This window comes from Micromys minutus (genome assembly GCF_963924665.1).
Source record: "Micromys minutus genome assembly, chromosome: 29".
Taxonomy (NCBI): Eukaryota; Metazoa; Chordata; class Mammalia; order Rodentia; family Muridae; genus Micromys; species Micromys minutus.
In genome coordinates, this window is record NC_137964.1 from 30,096,779 (window position 1) to 30,112,192 (window position 15,414).

At 47.6% G+C, this 15,414-nt stretch overlaps 1 protein-coding gene across 1 annotated transcript in view; it reads right to left on the reverse strand.

Moving 5' to 3' along the window:
* Positions 1 to 15,414, reverse strand: part of NOS1 (nitric oxide synthase 1) — a 153,718-nt gene that overhangs the window by 14,309 nt on the left and 123,995 nt on the right. The window contains exons 15-21 of the mRNA XM_080941335.1: positions 14,702 to 14,806; positions 14,188 to 14,246; positions 12,939 to 13,040; positions 9,926 to 10,042; positions 7,041 to 7,215; positions 4,514 to 4,652; positions 3,753 to 3,831 (exon numbers count right to left, since the gene is read on the reverse strand). Of these exons, the coding sequence (XP_080797461.1) occupies positions 3,753 to 3,831; positions 4,514 to 4,652; positions 7,041 to 7,215; positions 9,926 to 10,042; positions 12,939 to 13,040; positions 14,188 to 14,246; positions 14,702 to 14,806 (776 nt within the window). The remainder of the gene's footprint in view (positions 1 to 3,752; positions 3,832 to 4,513; positions 4,653 to 7,040; positions 7,216 to 9,925; positions 10,043 to 12,938; positions 13,041 to 14,187; positions 14,247 to 14,701; positions 14,807 to 15,414) is intronic.

A 15,414-nucleotide genomic window follows, 5' to 3' on the forward strand; every position in this document is an offset into this window, starting at 1 on the left:
ACTTGCACACATGTATACATAGGCATATACATGCACACACAGGTACACATAAATACACAGATGAACACATAGGTACAGATATGTACACACACGCAAACACATGTGCCCATGAGCTAGTTCTTCCCTTTCTTTTCTGAAGTTAACTCTCCTTAGCAGTTCATCTCAGTCCTTCATTCTCTCTTTTTCCTCCTGACTTCTAGAACTTTCTGTCTCTGCCCTGCCCATACTCACCCCATCACACCTGCACTGATTGCTTTTCCTAATTACCGTTGCCTGTACCACAAGGTTCATTCTGGGCAGGATGCTGAGTGGGGTCGCTCTGCACAGGTCATCTGCCGAAGGCCATTTAAGTCCCTCTTGGCACTTTGTAATTAAGGATTGTTAGTGGGAAAAAGTTGTGAGATCTTGTTTATGGTTTCCTAAGCCAGAGAGCCATTACTTTGGCCTTTTCCTGAGCAGGTGGGAGAGTTATTTTCCACTCAAAAATGTAAACTCTATAAAGCATTATCTTAAAAACACATTTAGTCACTTTTACCTTATGTATGCATGGATGGGTGTTTTGCCTACCTGTACATTTATGCACCACATGCATGCAGTGCCCACAGAGGCCAGAAGAGGGCGCCAGGTCCCCTGGAACTGGAGTTATATGCAGTTGTGAGCCACTACATGGGTGCTGGTCAAACTTCTGAAGAACAGCCAGGATTCTTAAACACTGGGCTATTGCTCCAGGCTGCAAAGTGGCATTATCTTAAAAAGAGCACAATCTGTTCCTTTCTCTGCTAATTCACAACTACGTTAACTCAATTCCATCTCCTAACATTTCTTGGCATATTCCTTTGTTAATAATGTTTTGCTAGAGTAAAGTCCCTCCTGTTAGTGGACAGGGGCAGATTTGAAGGCCATTGGCTGGTTTCCTTGCTATTTAGAACCACGCACTGGCTTTTCAACATCCATGGCTCCTCAGTAAGCTTAAAACCTTTCTTCTATCAGATGTCCCTGTGCACCAAATGCTACATTTAGCTAATTGGTCAAAGATGCCTGATACATTCTGTTGATGCCTAAGAATTTTGAGAGACAGTTCAAGAGGCTCAGGGGTTCTGTCCTATTGACCTCTTTAATCAAAGTCCCAGAAGGGCACACGGGAAGCATGTTTGCCAAACTTGCAGGTGACATGAGGAATCTGGGAGGGACAAGAAGTGTGACTGGATCTTGCATTGCGCCAGCAACTTCAGGAGGTTCATTTGCAATGGTCACAGCAGCCTGGCAAATGTGATGGAGGCCATCTGTGGAGTCATTTGGAGTGGCAGCCAGATAACCAGGTCAGTGTGACCTTGGAAAAGTCACTGGCACTTCCTCAGAGTGACTTCTCATATCTAACGTGTGAGGTATGTTCTAATACAACACAGCATGTTAGAATAAATTGCGGCCTTTGCTTCCTGGTGAGAAACGGCCCAGAGGGCTCATCTCAGTATGGAAGACAGAGTATACCAGATATGAGTTTGCAAGCTTACTGCCAGCATTTAAAAAAAAAATTATTTTTATTTTGTCTATGAATGTTTCAAACACACGTATGTGCACTGCTGCCCATGGAGGCCAGAAGGGGGAGCCAGATCTCTTAGAACTGGAATATCGTTGTGAGTGGGTGCTGGGAACTGAACCACGGTCCTCTGCAAGAGCAGCAGGTGCTTTTGACCACTGAACCATCTCTCCAGCACTCCGACTGTCTACCCAGTGCCTTTGCCAAAGCCAGAAAGACCCAGTTTGTTGGTGAGAGAGCTGGGGTCAGTGCCTAGGGCTGTGAAAAAGAATTTCAAAGGTCTATCTGGGTTGTAACTGATTAAAAAAAAAGGGGGAAATTTTTCCGAGAGGGATTGAGTGCAGAGACTTGAGAAATTACTTACAGGTGCAGACTGGCAGCCAGTCTGGGTGTGATCAGCCCAGTGAGGACACAGGTTTAGAGGGTGACTGGGCTGGCTCTGAGCACAGTGATATTAGCATGTCCTGTTCAGACTGGTGGCGCTGTAACTAGCCCAGCACAGATGTTGGTGAGGATCATGCAACTTCTGCTGCTGCTACTGCTGCTGGGGTTTGAGAGTGATATTTCCAGTGATTAAATCTCAAAGCTCAGGAATTCATATATTAAGGAGAAGAGCATAAAGGCTTTGGGACCCAAAGGCAGTGTCCTTGGCTATCCCAATCTCTCATTAGGAAGAAGTGAATTTGCTTTGGGTGTTGCTGAATAGGGCTAACTGGGTTTTATCTCAAGTGCTGAGATTTAAAATACAGTCCAGTGGTCCAAAGCTTGATTAGTGTACATAAGACCCCAGGCTCAAGACCCAGCATTGCATAAAACAAGAGCCACAACCCCAAGTGCTAAGACAAGTGCACTTTATATCAGACAGCAAGGTGTTTGGCTGTGTTTGGTAGTAAGATAAACTCTAGGGCTGGGGAGATAGCTCATTGGGTAAAAGCATCATACAAGCCTAAGAGCTCAGATCTCTGCAAGCCAAATGAAAGGCTGGGGAGATGCTACAGTGGTTAAAGAGCGCCGGTGGCCATCAGAGAGGACTCAGGTTTAGTTCTCGGCACCCACATGGTGGCTTACAATCACCATTAACTCCAGCTTGCTGGGTACTGGCACTCTCTCTGGCCTTGGCAAGCACTGCACTTAACTGGGGTTGTGCGTGCGTGTGCACACACACACACACACCACACAACACACTCACACACACATTCACAAACTCACACACACATTCACACATATACACATACACATACCATACACTCACACAAAACACTCCCACACACACACCCTACACACTCACACACATTCACACACACAACACACATTCACACAACACACTCACACACATTTACACACACACAACACAGATTCACACACACACCACACACTCACATACATTCACACACTCTCTCACACACACATGCACCACACACTCACACAACACACACAGACACCCAATACACTTACACATACAGCACACATTCACACACAGACGGAACAACTACAAAGTCAAATGCAGAGTACATGTATCCGGAAAGCCTAGCAGGAGGGTCTACATAAGCTCCAGGGGCCAGATCTTCTGGCTTATGTGGTTGTAAAGAGACTCTGCCCCAAACCAGGTGGGAAACGAGGCCAGCCGCCCAAAGGCTGTCCTCCACCCTCCTGAGCTGGCTGTAATGTGTGCACAGCATGTAACACAGTTCCTTGTGTGTGCTGACCCACAACCATAGAATCATTTTTGTTGCTATCCTTGTAATTGAAAGTTTACTATTGTTGTTATGCATTATAATGAACACATTCTGTGATTTCCAGTAGTCCAAGGTGACCTCTGTGAAAGGGTCATTTGACACCCCGCTCCCCACTCCCGCCAAAAGGAGTCACAACCCACAGTTCGAGATCTGCTGCTCTAGATAAAAATCACCCACATTAAGAAAATACTGGGGTTAGCATTTTCTGATAGAGATTCTGCCCAAAGAGAACATTTGCTTATTCACAGGTGACCCTGTGCTAAGATCGCCCTGAAACCCATTTTCTTCATCTACCTCTCCTTTGTCCCTGTCTCCGGTGTGTCTGGGGTACAGAGAAGGAAAGGCAGGAATCCTAAGACCTGGTGAGGGGTCCTGCAGCAGTTTATAGCTGGTCCTTGGGGTCTGAGTTCTCCTTCCTGGCTATGGGTGGCAGTAGGGAGCAGAGGGACTTGAGGCTGAGCAAACCCAGGTGTTCCTACCTGGATTTGGGGCTTTGCAGGTTTTGGCGGCTGAGGAGTCGAGCGGCCGAGACTCGTTTTTTGTGAACATTGGAAAGACCTGTGGGGAGAGAAATAATGGTTGCAGAGGGTGTAGGCACGCATATGTGTATATGTGTAATGGTGTGTGCACAGGGGCATGTGTATAGGTAGGTGTGTGTGCATTCGTGAGTGCATATGTGTATGTGTGTGTGTGTAAGCAGAGAATATCAGGGCTGTCTGTTTAGGTGTGGCACAAGCGGATCCTTTGAGACAGGGTCTGTCAGCCAGCTAGCTAGGCTGGCAGGCTAGTGAGCCCCAAGATTCTTTTGCCCCTCTTCCCCAGTGTTGGGACTATAAGCATGTGCCAACGATGACTGGCTCTTTCCTGGGTTCTGGGGAACGAAACTCAGGTCTTGGTGTCTGTAAAGCCTAGACTTTACCAACAGAGCCATTTCTCCAGACCGCTCCAGACCCCTCCTTCAGCGCTTCCTCTGGAGTGGAAGGGATGAGAGAAGGGGGCAGGTGTTGGTGGGGCTGGTGAGGTGGTTACAGATACTGAACCACATGCAGCGGAGGTGAGGATGCAGAGGGACTCTCAGTTGCGCAGTCCCCTGCATGTGGGGACAGAAGTGTGGCCTGTCCGTGTGCACGGGCTTCTCTGAATGGAGGACCATAGTGAACAGCTACTGTCCCCACACACCCCTGAGGGAGCTCCACCCTCCCCAAGATTATGAAGGTGTCCCAGAGGACATGCCAGGTACCTTGGGTCAGCTCCGGAGCTTCCGCCACGTACGTGAGGCGGAACTTGTTCCTCTTCCAGCTGCGGTCATTGCTAATGAGGGAGTTGTTCGCCTTCTCAATGTTGACATCGTCCCCCACACAAAATACGTCACAGGCTGCCTGTGGCCCACAGAGAGTTATCCTGGATGTTAGATCACTTTTCCTAGGTAGCTCCTCCCTAGGAGCTCCAAGTCATGGCATGGAGGTTTCCTCCCCGCTTCTCTTTCTCTCTTCTCTTCTCATTCCCTTCTGTTGCTCTCCACCCATTAATCCAAATATCCATCCTTCCTTTCACCACCCACTCACAAACCCATTCACTCATCCACTGACCTTCCCACTCATTTATCTACCTAGCTATCTGTCCATCTACCGACCACCTCTTTCTTCCATCCATCTATCCACACAACATCTATCCATCTGTTATCTATCCATTATCCATTTATTTATCTACTCATCTACCCACCCAACCATCATCCATCTCTCTATCTATCAATCCATCCACCCACCCATGTATTCATAAGCTCATCCATCCATCCATCCATTCACCCACCCATCCACCCACCCATCCATCCATCCATCCATCCACCCACCCATCCATCCATCCATCCAACCAACCATCCCATCCATCCATCATCCACACACCAATCCACTCATCCAACCATCCATCCATCCACCCATCCAACCATCCACCCACCCATCCATCCATCCATCCATCCATCCATTCATCCATCCATCCATCTACCCATCCATCTATCCATTTATCCACTCATCACCCATCCAACCATGTATTCACCCATCCATCTATTCATCCATCCAACCATTTGTCCATCCATCCATTCATTCATCCATTCATTCATCTATCCACCCATCCACCTGTCCATCTACCCACCCACCCACCCATCCATCCATCCATCCATCCATCCATCCATCCATCCATCCACACTCCCAACCATTACCTTTCTACTCACCCATTCATTTATCCATTTCCAACTAATCTTCCACCCACACTTATTTATAATCTATTCATCTACCCCTCCCATCCATCACCCTTGACTTGAGGGCCTTCTACTGAAGACACAACCATGATGACAATTATTACTAAATCCCATGTGCCCAGAGGCTTAACATTAAAATGAAAGCAAATACCATAGAATTTCCTTTCATCTTCTTCAAAAGGTTTAAAACAATTATATAAAGCTAGTATACACTGTCTGGATATACTTTTTTTGGTTTCCTTTTTGGTCAAAGCTTTATCAGCAAACAATAATCCTAATGGTTACTACTCAGAACCATTAGTAAACATTTCCTGAGACAGATTTAGAAAGGTCTTTAACATTTGGGCTTTAGTGATGCCCCTGCCTCAGCCTCTTAAATAATGGAGACTGAGACATAAACAATTATGGGACGACTTTTCGGTGGAATTTAAGAGTTTTCAGACATAAGTTTTATTAATGCCTGTCCATGTGCTGATTTACTATTTGTAAATGTTTATCAATAGAAAAACAGAAAAGCAAAATATCATACCATGGAATATTATTTGACCACACAAAGGGGATAAGGTGCTGACACATGTGGGTAAACCTTAAAAACTTTACAATATGGGAAAGAAGTCTGTCATGAAAGGTCACCTGGTACTGAACTTCACCCCCAGGAAATAAACAAGAAGGAAAATGTACAGACACAGAAATGAATGGCTAGTCAGGCTAGGGGGGGTTGGGACAGGAGACCAGGAGCAATGGTTCTCAACCCGTGGGTCGCAATTGCTCTGGTGGGAGGGGGGTTCACATATCAGATGCTTAAGAGTCAGTAGCAAAATCAGAGTTATGAAGTAGAAATGAAATCATTTTATGGTTGGAGCTCACCATGCCCTGAGGGGCTGTATTACGGAGTCGTGGTATTAGTAAGCCTGAGAACCACTGGTTTATGCTTTTTAGGGTCCTAACTTCTGGGATGCCCCATCAAGGCTGGCTGATGAGTTATGTAGAGACAATTCTCTCAGATGTGAATGCGCCCCCCACCACCCAGGCTCTCCATGTCTAGTGGATATCCAGGAGCAGGCTTCAAGACACAGTTCCCCCTTCTAACCATGGAGCCCTGGACCTCAGCATCCCCTTTGTCTTCCGCACAAGCTCAATGACAGAACCTTTCCTTCTGGGGCTGCCGATGAGGACAGAGTCCAGGGCAGTGAACAGGACAGAGAGTAAAAGCTACAGGGCGGGTGCTCAGTTACCCCAGGATTCTGGACGGAGAGTGTGTGTCGACGTTGCTCAAATTCACTGAAGCTCTCTCCTGGCTTTGTGTGTTGGTGAAAAGCCTTCCCTTCCTATCCCTTCCCATCTCCTTCATTTTTCCTAGTCTCCTTTCTTCCTTCCCTTTCCCACCTCCCTTCTTTCCCATGCTAGGCACACAGCTTAACATCAAGCCATCTCACCACTGAGCCATGCCCCTCCCCCTCCAGGGACAGCTTGGCACTGTCTGGGGTACGGGGTGGGGGCGGTGTCCCCATACCTTGAAGACTTTCTTGGCCCAGGTCCTGAAAGCTTCTTCCTGCCCACAGAGCTCATCCCCCTCCCGCATCTTCAGAATCCTCTCCCCTCCCAGCTCCTCCAGGAGGGTGTCCACTGCGTGCCCAAAGGCACAGAAATGGGGGTACGCCCGAGAGCCCAGGCCGAACACTGAGAACCTATGCAGGAGGAAAGAAAAGGTTTGTGAGAAGAGGTGCAGTGTGGGAGGTGGGGTGTCTGGTACCATGGGCTGATCAGCGGTACTTAGAGATTCACCAAAGTCTTGAACCCTTATGGGAATGTAAGTTGAAATGGGATCTTAAAGGAAGGGCTCAGGTTAGTAATAGTCCTATAAAGTCAGTCTCCTCTCCAACAGGAAGGTAGTCACGAACAAGCTAGTAAGAGAAGCAGGCAGGATCCTACCCCTTGCTGAACTCCCAGCTTTTAGAACGATGAAAAACCCACTTTCCTGTGGAAAGATGACTTCAACCCCAAGGGCTCTTGTGACCCTTTCCCTTGGTCTCTAACAGCGATTGCTGCTTCCAGAGAAAGTTCTAGTCATTTCTGAGGCAGGGCAATGAACAGGACACATGGGCTGTGGGACCGGGCGCTCCTCTATTCGTTAGCCGGTCGACAGAAAAGCATCTCAGCGGAATGCTTCCGTCTGGGACAAGTCAATTTTGTTTTAAGAAGGACGGCACCAAGAGTTTTAATAAACCTCTCTCAGCCTTTCCCTGTAGCATCTCCCTCAGACACGTGACTCCTGTGTTCACCAGCCACAGATCAGGAGGCTGACTCATGACAACACTTCTGGACGGACTGAGGGGCCCGCGTCACAGTCACCGGGAGAGTCGTGTTTCCATGACAGTTGCTACTTTTGAGTCCAAAGCTCCTATTTTAAACCTGGAAACCAACAGGTGACTAAGTTTTCATCTGCAGGGCCAGATAGCAAAGAAGTTGAAGGTGCCCTGCGTTTTATTGGCTTTTTTTTTCTTTTAAAGACAGGAAAAAAAAACAAAAAACGCCAGCCTATTTTTAATGGCTGAAATTAAAATATCACCGTAACGATGAAGCACAATTATTTTTGGTGTGTGTGCATCTTCGGATGGAGGACAGATGTGAACTCTAAGTGGTGTGTCTCTAGAACAGCATCTAGGGAGGGGCAGGGCTGCTCATGGGGACCTGAGACCTCCTGTCTCTTTTCACTGGCGCTGGGGTTACAGCTGCATACAGCTGCCTCTACTCCTGTTTTACACATAGGTGTTAGAGATAGAACTCAGGTTCTGGAGCTTTTCAGACTGAGCCTCTCTCCGTGCTCCTGAGTACAAGTCTTTAAATACAAGCCCACCAGTAGGAAGAAGGGAGGGCATTTTTAGGGGGGTGAGATTGAGGGGAATATAATTTTGCCTAAGATATGAAGGTAATACTAAAATTACATCCTGATATCAAAACCTAAGAGCCGTTCCACATCATAAGTGAGACCCAATGCGGACCGTGGGCTTTGGCTGAGAAGGATGAGGCCATGTCTATTGGCCTGGGATGCTGATGTTGGTGGTGGTGGGGCTGTGTGTAGGGATGTGGAGAGGGAGAAGATGTTTTCTTGCTCCCTATTCAATTTTAATGCCAGCTTACGACTGTGTTAAAGATACAGCGTTGGGCTCGGGAGACAAGCTCAGTCCGTGGGCAAAGTGTTCGTAAGGACCAGAGAATCTGGCAACACGTGCCCATAATCCAAGGATTTCCGTAGCCAGAAAAGACGCAGAGACAGGGTGCTCTATGTCAGCCAGCTTGGAGTATGCAGACATAAGAAGAGACCCTGTTTCCAATGAGGTGGGAAGTCCCACACGTGAAGCTGCCCTCTGACCTCTACGCGTGCACTTCAATATGTGTGCCTGCGTGCAATGCACATACGCAAGTTACAGACACATACAAAATCGGGAAGACTGTAAAAACACGGACACAGTTCTTCAGTCTAGGAGCTCTATGTCCAGCGCCCCCCTGAGCCTGGTTCTGAGCAGTCACTAAGAAGGCTCATCCGGTCAAGGTGGGAGAAGTCCGTGCCTGCTGGAAGGTGGACTAATGGACTAACAGACCACTGGCCTTGTCTTGACCATTACCCAGAACAAGACTCCATGTCCTTATTTTCTCTCTCCAAACACTAAACCGAACACACGTCGGATCCCCAAATGCTTGTCTTTGTTATGCATCCTGCCCCCAAACTGTCTCACGGATGTGACTCTGCTTAGGAAAAGATGGGGTTGGGAAGTAGTTTTCAAATCTGGCTTTGCGGTAGAGGCCGCTGTCTGGGCTTAGAAGAAAAGATGGCGGCAGCAGCCCCAGTTCTAGACAAACTATAGAATTTCTTCAAGTCAGGCTTAGGCATTGCTCTGGTAGATTGGATGCCCCCCCCCCCCACCAGGTGGGTTGGTTTTGTTTGAATCTCCTAATGTAGCCTGGGGCTGGCCTTGAACTTGCCACACTCCTGCTTCAGTTTCTCAAGTGCAGGGACAACAGGTGTACACAGCCATGTGTGGATCACCCCAGGTGGCTGAGAAACACTGGGTCACCATAGTGGGGCTTCTCCAGAGACCTTCACTCTGTATAAAATGTGTCCACTTGAGAAAGTGGTCCTGACAGTGGCATCTGGAGACTGGTGCCCTTCGGGGCAGACCTCAGTGATGGGCTCTGGGAGGGAGTTAGAGAAAGCATCAGAGGTTGTTGGGTACAAGTGTCCTCAGACATGGGAGACCAGGTAGTGTGTGTTAGAGAGAGAGAGGCCCCAGAGGAAGGGAGAAAACACCATAGGGGGACTTCTCCAGAGCAAAGAACCATCTTGCAGACAACCTGTGCCCTCTAAGATCAATCCCACTCCCGGATGACCTTGCTCACCTCACATTGGCCAGGGGTCCAGTACTCTCAAAGTTGTCTCTGAGGTCAGGTCCGTCACCCGATGACTTTCGGGAGTCAGAATAGGAGGAGACGCTGTTGAACCGGACCTTGTAGCTCCTGGGACAAAGGAATGGGCGGCTGTGAGTTCTTTTGCGGCCCCCTCCTGAGGCCAGCTCTTACTCTGGCTCTTCAATTTATTGGTCCTGCTTCTAGAACCTTCTCTCTAGTATTATTATATCATGCATCTGGACTCTTCAAGACTTCATCAACTTACCCATAACTCACCACAATGATAGTTGCCTGTGGTGGGTTGAACAGGTATGGCCCGGTAGACCCGTATGCTTGGCCCATAGGGCGTGGTACTATTAGGAGGCGTGGTCTCATTGAAGTAGGTGTGACTTTGCTAGAGGAAGTGTGTCACATGGGGGCAGGTGTGTGAGGCTCATATGCTCAAGATACACCCAGTCTGCTACCTGTAAGCTAGCCCCAATGAAATGTTTTCCTTTGTAAGAGTTTCATTGGTCATGGTGTTTTCTCACAGCAATGAAACCCTAACTAAGGCACCATCCTTGCAAACTCAAATGTCTTCAGATCTTGTTTGACTTGAGAAGACAAGAGATCTACAGAGTTTGGGGAGCCTCATCGGTAAGGAGAGAGGGAAGGAAGGACACTGTGACCGTGAGACCAGGCCTCCTGGCCTTTCAAGTTTTAACATGCAGAATAAGAGACAACTCTGTTAAAGTGAGGGTGCTGGTTCATCAGGCAAGGGTGGGGCCTGAAAGCTAGCGTTTCTGTCTCTGGACCTATCCAAGAAGCTGGCAGCTAGACTGGTACTCTCCAGTATGGTAGCCATTTCTCTCAGTGGCCATACTAATCCAAAATTAATTATAATAAACTAAAATTAAATTAAATATAAACTGAGATTAAATAATATAAATGTAGAAACATAATATAAATATAAAATCAGATATAGATATATAATAAACAAATTAAATATAAACTAAAATTAAATAATATAAACATGAAAGTATTAAAAATTAAAATATAAATACATAACAAATTAAAACTAAAATAAATATAAAACTTGGTGTTCAAGAAGAGAGGACTTAGTAAAGTATGGGATGCATGTAGTAGGTAAAATACAGGAGGCACATAGTAGGTAAAATACAAGAGGCACATAGTAGGTAAAATGTGGGATGCACATAGTAGGTACTCAGAGGAGACTTTTCAGCCATACAGAAGAATGAAGTCACATCATTTGGAGGAAAATGGGTACAAGGGGTGATGGTTATATAAGGTGACCCCAGAAAGACAAACATCCCATGTTTTCTCTCATTTGTAGCTCCTAAATTCTATAATGATACATAAAGTCACATATTTATAAATGGCAAGAAAGAAGGATTGAGGCTGTCTAGGGGACAGATGTGAGGAGAGGATTGGGGTGTATGGGAAATATGTACAACCTACAGTGCACATTTGCATGAAAATTTAAAACATGGTTCCTCGCCTGTGTGAGTCATATTTCATTCTGGGTGCTTGGTGGCCGTACTTTACAGCCTGCATAGACAGATGATATGTCAGTAGAAGGTTCTGCAATGCTGGCCTGTTTCCTAGCGCTCTCCTGCTGTGGAGGGACATTCTTAGACATTTTTGGGCCACGAGCCACATTTTCAGGAAAAGTGGAAACTGTTTTTGGCATTGATCCGAGGCATTAGTGGACACCGTGTGTTGGCAAGTACATGTGCTTATGGGAACATGTGTACATGTGTGTGTTCATGTATGTGCATCTGTGTGTGCTGGTGTGTGTGCGTGCATGCATGGTGTACCTTAGAAGATGCATGCCCAGTGTTGGTTGGAACATCCCTGGCCACATTTAAATGCAGCCTCTGTCTTCTGAGCACTGGGTTAATTAAAGGTGGGGCACCATACCCAGTCAAGCTTTCTTAAAATGTGGGTTTTGAGGAAGGAGCTCAGGATCTCACACTTATAAGCATTTTATAGGCTGAGTGTCTCCCCGTAGCCTCCACAGCTGAGGAGGATATCCAAGACCCAGGACTCAGCACAAGAGGCTCAGGAAACCCGAGACTGTAAAGAAAAAACCAGTTTTCATCAAGACTTTTCATCTTTAGACAAAACAAAACCAGGAGCTGGCAGTTGCTGCTTTGGCAGAAGAACTGAGTTCCATTCCCAGCACCCACATGGAGGTCTATAACAATCTATAACTCCAGCTCCAAGAGATACAACGCCCCCTTGTGGCTTCTGTGGGTACTGCACACATGTATACATAATTTAAAATCTTAAAAAAAACTAAACACAAAATTCCCACTATTCAACAGACAGATAATCCTTTTCTTCCTAATGATTCCAAACTAAGAAAGAAACCCAAGAAACACATTAGAATGCAAAAGGGGAGAGAAGGAGAGTTGGAAGGGGGAGAGAGGGAGGGGGAGAGGGAGGGAGGGGACTAAAAAAGAACACCCGCATTCTGGCAGAGCATCTCTGGGCTGGATGCTTTTCAAAGTTTTTGTTCTAACAAGGTTCTAAATACGCGGATGTGTATTTTCTGCCCCCAAAATAGACTCACATTGAGTCACTTCTCCAAATCTGTCATGCAGCATACCAGGGGGGTGGCTGTGTGGTTAATGGGGGAGGCAGGGTGGATGGTTGTGGGGTAAAAATATCAGCACGTGTACTGTATGAGGCTGGAGGTTTCTGCCATCACATTGCCTATTGTCTTCAGTACCAGCCTCCGGAGACTGGCACGGCAGAGGCTTCTTCCCAAAGACCAAGACCTCAGGGGTCAAGGGAATCTGCTAAAGGTTGTTGAGTTAGTAGCAAAGCCTAGGTTAGAATTCAGGTCTCTCTGAGACTCAGATGTAGCCAGGGATGTTCCAACACTGGGTGTGCATCATCTAATGTACAGCATGCATGCATGCACACACACACAAGCACACACACATGCACTCATGCACACACACACACACACACACACACACACACGGATGCTCTCTACCTGTGCTGGCTGTCACGGGCAGTAACCAGACTATGGGCTTCAGAGTCAGCCTGGGACAGGGAAGGCCCTTTACGGGGAAAGAAACGCAAGGGTTCCGGGTACCTAGAGCGGAGAACGGATGGTGCCCCATCTCTCTCTGAAGGATGCAGGAACAGAATGGAGAGGGATGGGGAGGTTGAGGGCTAAGATACTCAAGGTGGGAGGGAGCAAGGGAGGCCTAGGAGGTGCTCATGGCTCCGATCCCTGGGCACCCAGAACCTGCGTTTGGTCCTGTGGCACATTCTTAAGTCACAGGGTTTGCTCTTCGGAAGCAACCCAGTGTTGGCCTCATTGAGGGGTGGCTCAGCATGCCCCTGGTCCGTGTTCAGCACCTCGCAGAAGACTCTGGAGGTTTCCAAAGATGGTCTCCACCACAGATGTTTCTGCCTTGTAAAAATGCTTCGAGGGGGAAATCAGTTTTCTTTTTCTGCCATATGGGTCCTGGGGATGGAACTTAGCTATCAAGGTCAGTGGCATGCAACCCCTGTCTACTAAGCCAACCTGCCAGCTCTTTAAAAGCCTTTAGGATGTGAGATGACTCCTTCAAGACTCTGTGTGAAACACAGGCATTCTCCTCAGAAGGTATCTTGTTTACCCTTTGAACTTGACCTTGGCTGCGTAACCACAGTAAGCACCGGACGGGGCGGTTCTAAGGACAGAGCGGCTCCCACTGACTTCCAGTGTGGGTTTCGAAGGCAGAGGAGGGACAGTGGTCCTAAGCGCTCCCAAGACTCTCCAATCTTTTTTAATTTTGTTCCTGGTTTGGTTCTTAGCAATCAAAGAGTTGAGGTAAACAGGATAATCTCTGCTTGATTCCTTAGTTAAGGAATTGGAGGCCAGGGCTGGGGAGATGACTCAGTGGTTAAGAGCACTGACTGCTCTTCCAGAAGTCTTGAGTTCAAATCCCAGCAACCATATGGTGGCTCACAACCATTTGTAGTGGGATCCGATGCCCTCTTCTGGTGTGTCTGAGGATATCACAGTGTACTCATATACAGTGTACTTGTATACTGTAAATAAATATTAAAAAAAAAGAGAATTGGAGGCACAGAGGAGATCGTGATTGAGTCAGAGACCATGGTGGAGTCCAGGCCACCAGCTAAAAATCCATTTCCAAAGACTGTCCACCATGGCCCAGCCTTCCCACAAATCCTAGGTGTCAAGGGTTCTCAAGAGCATCCTATGACATCAGTCGGGGATGCTCACTTACTTTCTCTCCTCCTGCACAGAGTTGGGGTGCCTCATCTCCATCAAAGCACAGCCAAATTTCTAGAAGTCAAAACAATGTAAAGAACATATTAGAGGGGAGCCACGAGGTCTGGGGCTGTAGTCGGTATAAAAGGAGCCCAATGGATAGATGTCAGGGCTTGAGGTAGGTAGCAACGCCCCAGCTGCAGGTGTTGGGGTGGGGTGGCTGTTTAAAGCACAGGTGTGAACTCTTCATCCTAGTGTAACGGTAACTATTGTGGTCTACACTGTACTAAAGTAGTGCTCCAAGATCAGAATTGGGGTGCCTTAAACACACAGCTCACTGAGGGGACCATTTATCCAAGGGACACTGATAGAAAAAACTTGGTACTGTGCCACTCACCCAAGTTGGATCCAATCAAAGTCTTGGTTTTGGGGATCAGGGAAGGGCTTACTCCTAAGTGGGGGAGGGGTCTTAGCTGTGGCTCTTTTCCCTGGCAGATGGGACCCCATGCTAGGGCAAGGCCTCTACTCACCTCCCCGTTCTCAGGGGGGTCTCCATTGCCAAACGTGCTGGTGACCACCAAGACTAGGGCTTCATGCTCCAGGTGCACGATGTCGTACTCCTCCATGGACATTGCCTAGGTGGGGGCAGGGACACGGGACGAGTGGTGACAAGGGGAGACAAAGAGACAAGGGGTGAGGCTGTGAGGAGGAAGACGGGAGCAGTTCCGAGTTGCCTCCTTGCACAGGGCCAAAGGTCCTAGATGCTTACTATTTCATGGGCTCCCACACGTTAACACTAATGTCTTTTGCTGACATGAAATCTTGCTATGGTCATTGTGCCCTGAAGGACTATGGGAATTCTGGGTTTCTGGTCCCATGAAATGGTTGCTAGGAGACTAGATCTTACCTCCTAGGTGTTAGGACTTACAGGCAGTTCACCACGTATCTGTCATTGATATTTGGGAGCCGGCCATCCAAACTCCAATTCTCATGCTTGGATGGTTCATTCTTTACTGGCTGAGCCATGTGCCCAGGCCCCAGGTCACTGGATTTCTATGATAGTGGAGTCCTGACCATGGTTAGCCAGACTCGATTACCTGACCAGACTTGCTCAGTCTTCTCTGCCTCCAGTGCCCCAAAGGGCCTGAACCCTTCAAGGCTGAGGAGCTCACCATCAGGTGAGACTGTCATCTGCGTCTTAGCATTGCTTATGCGTTTTTCAAAGTATGTTCTAAGGAACCCC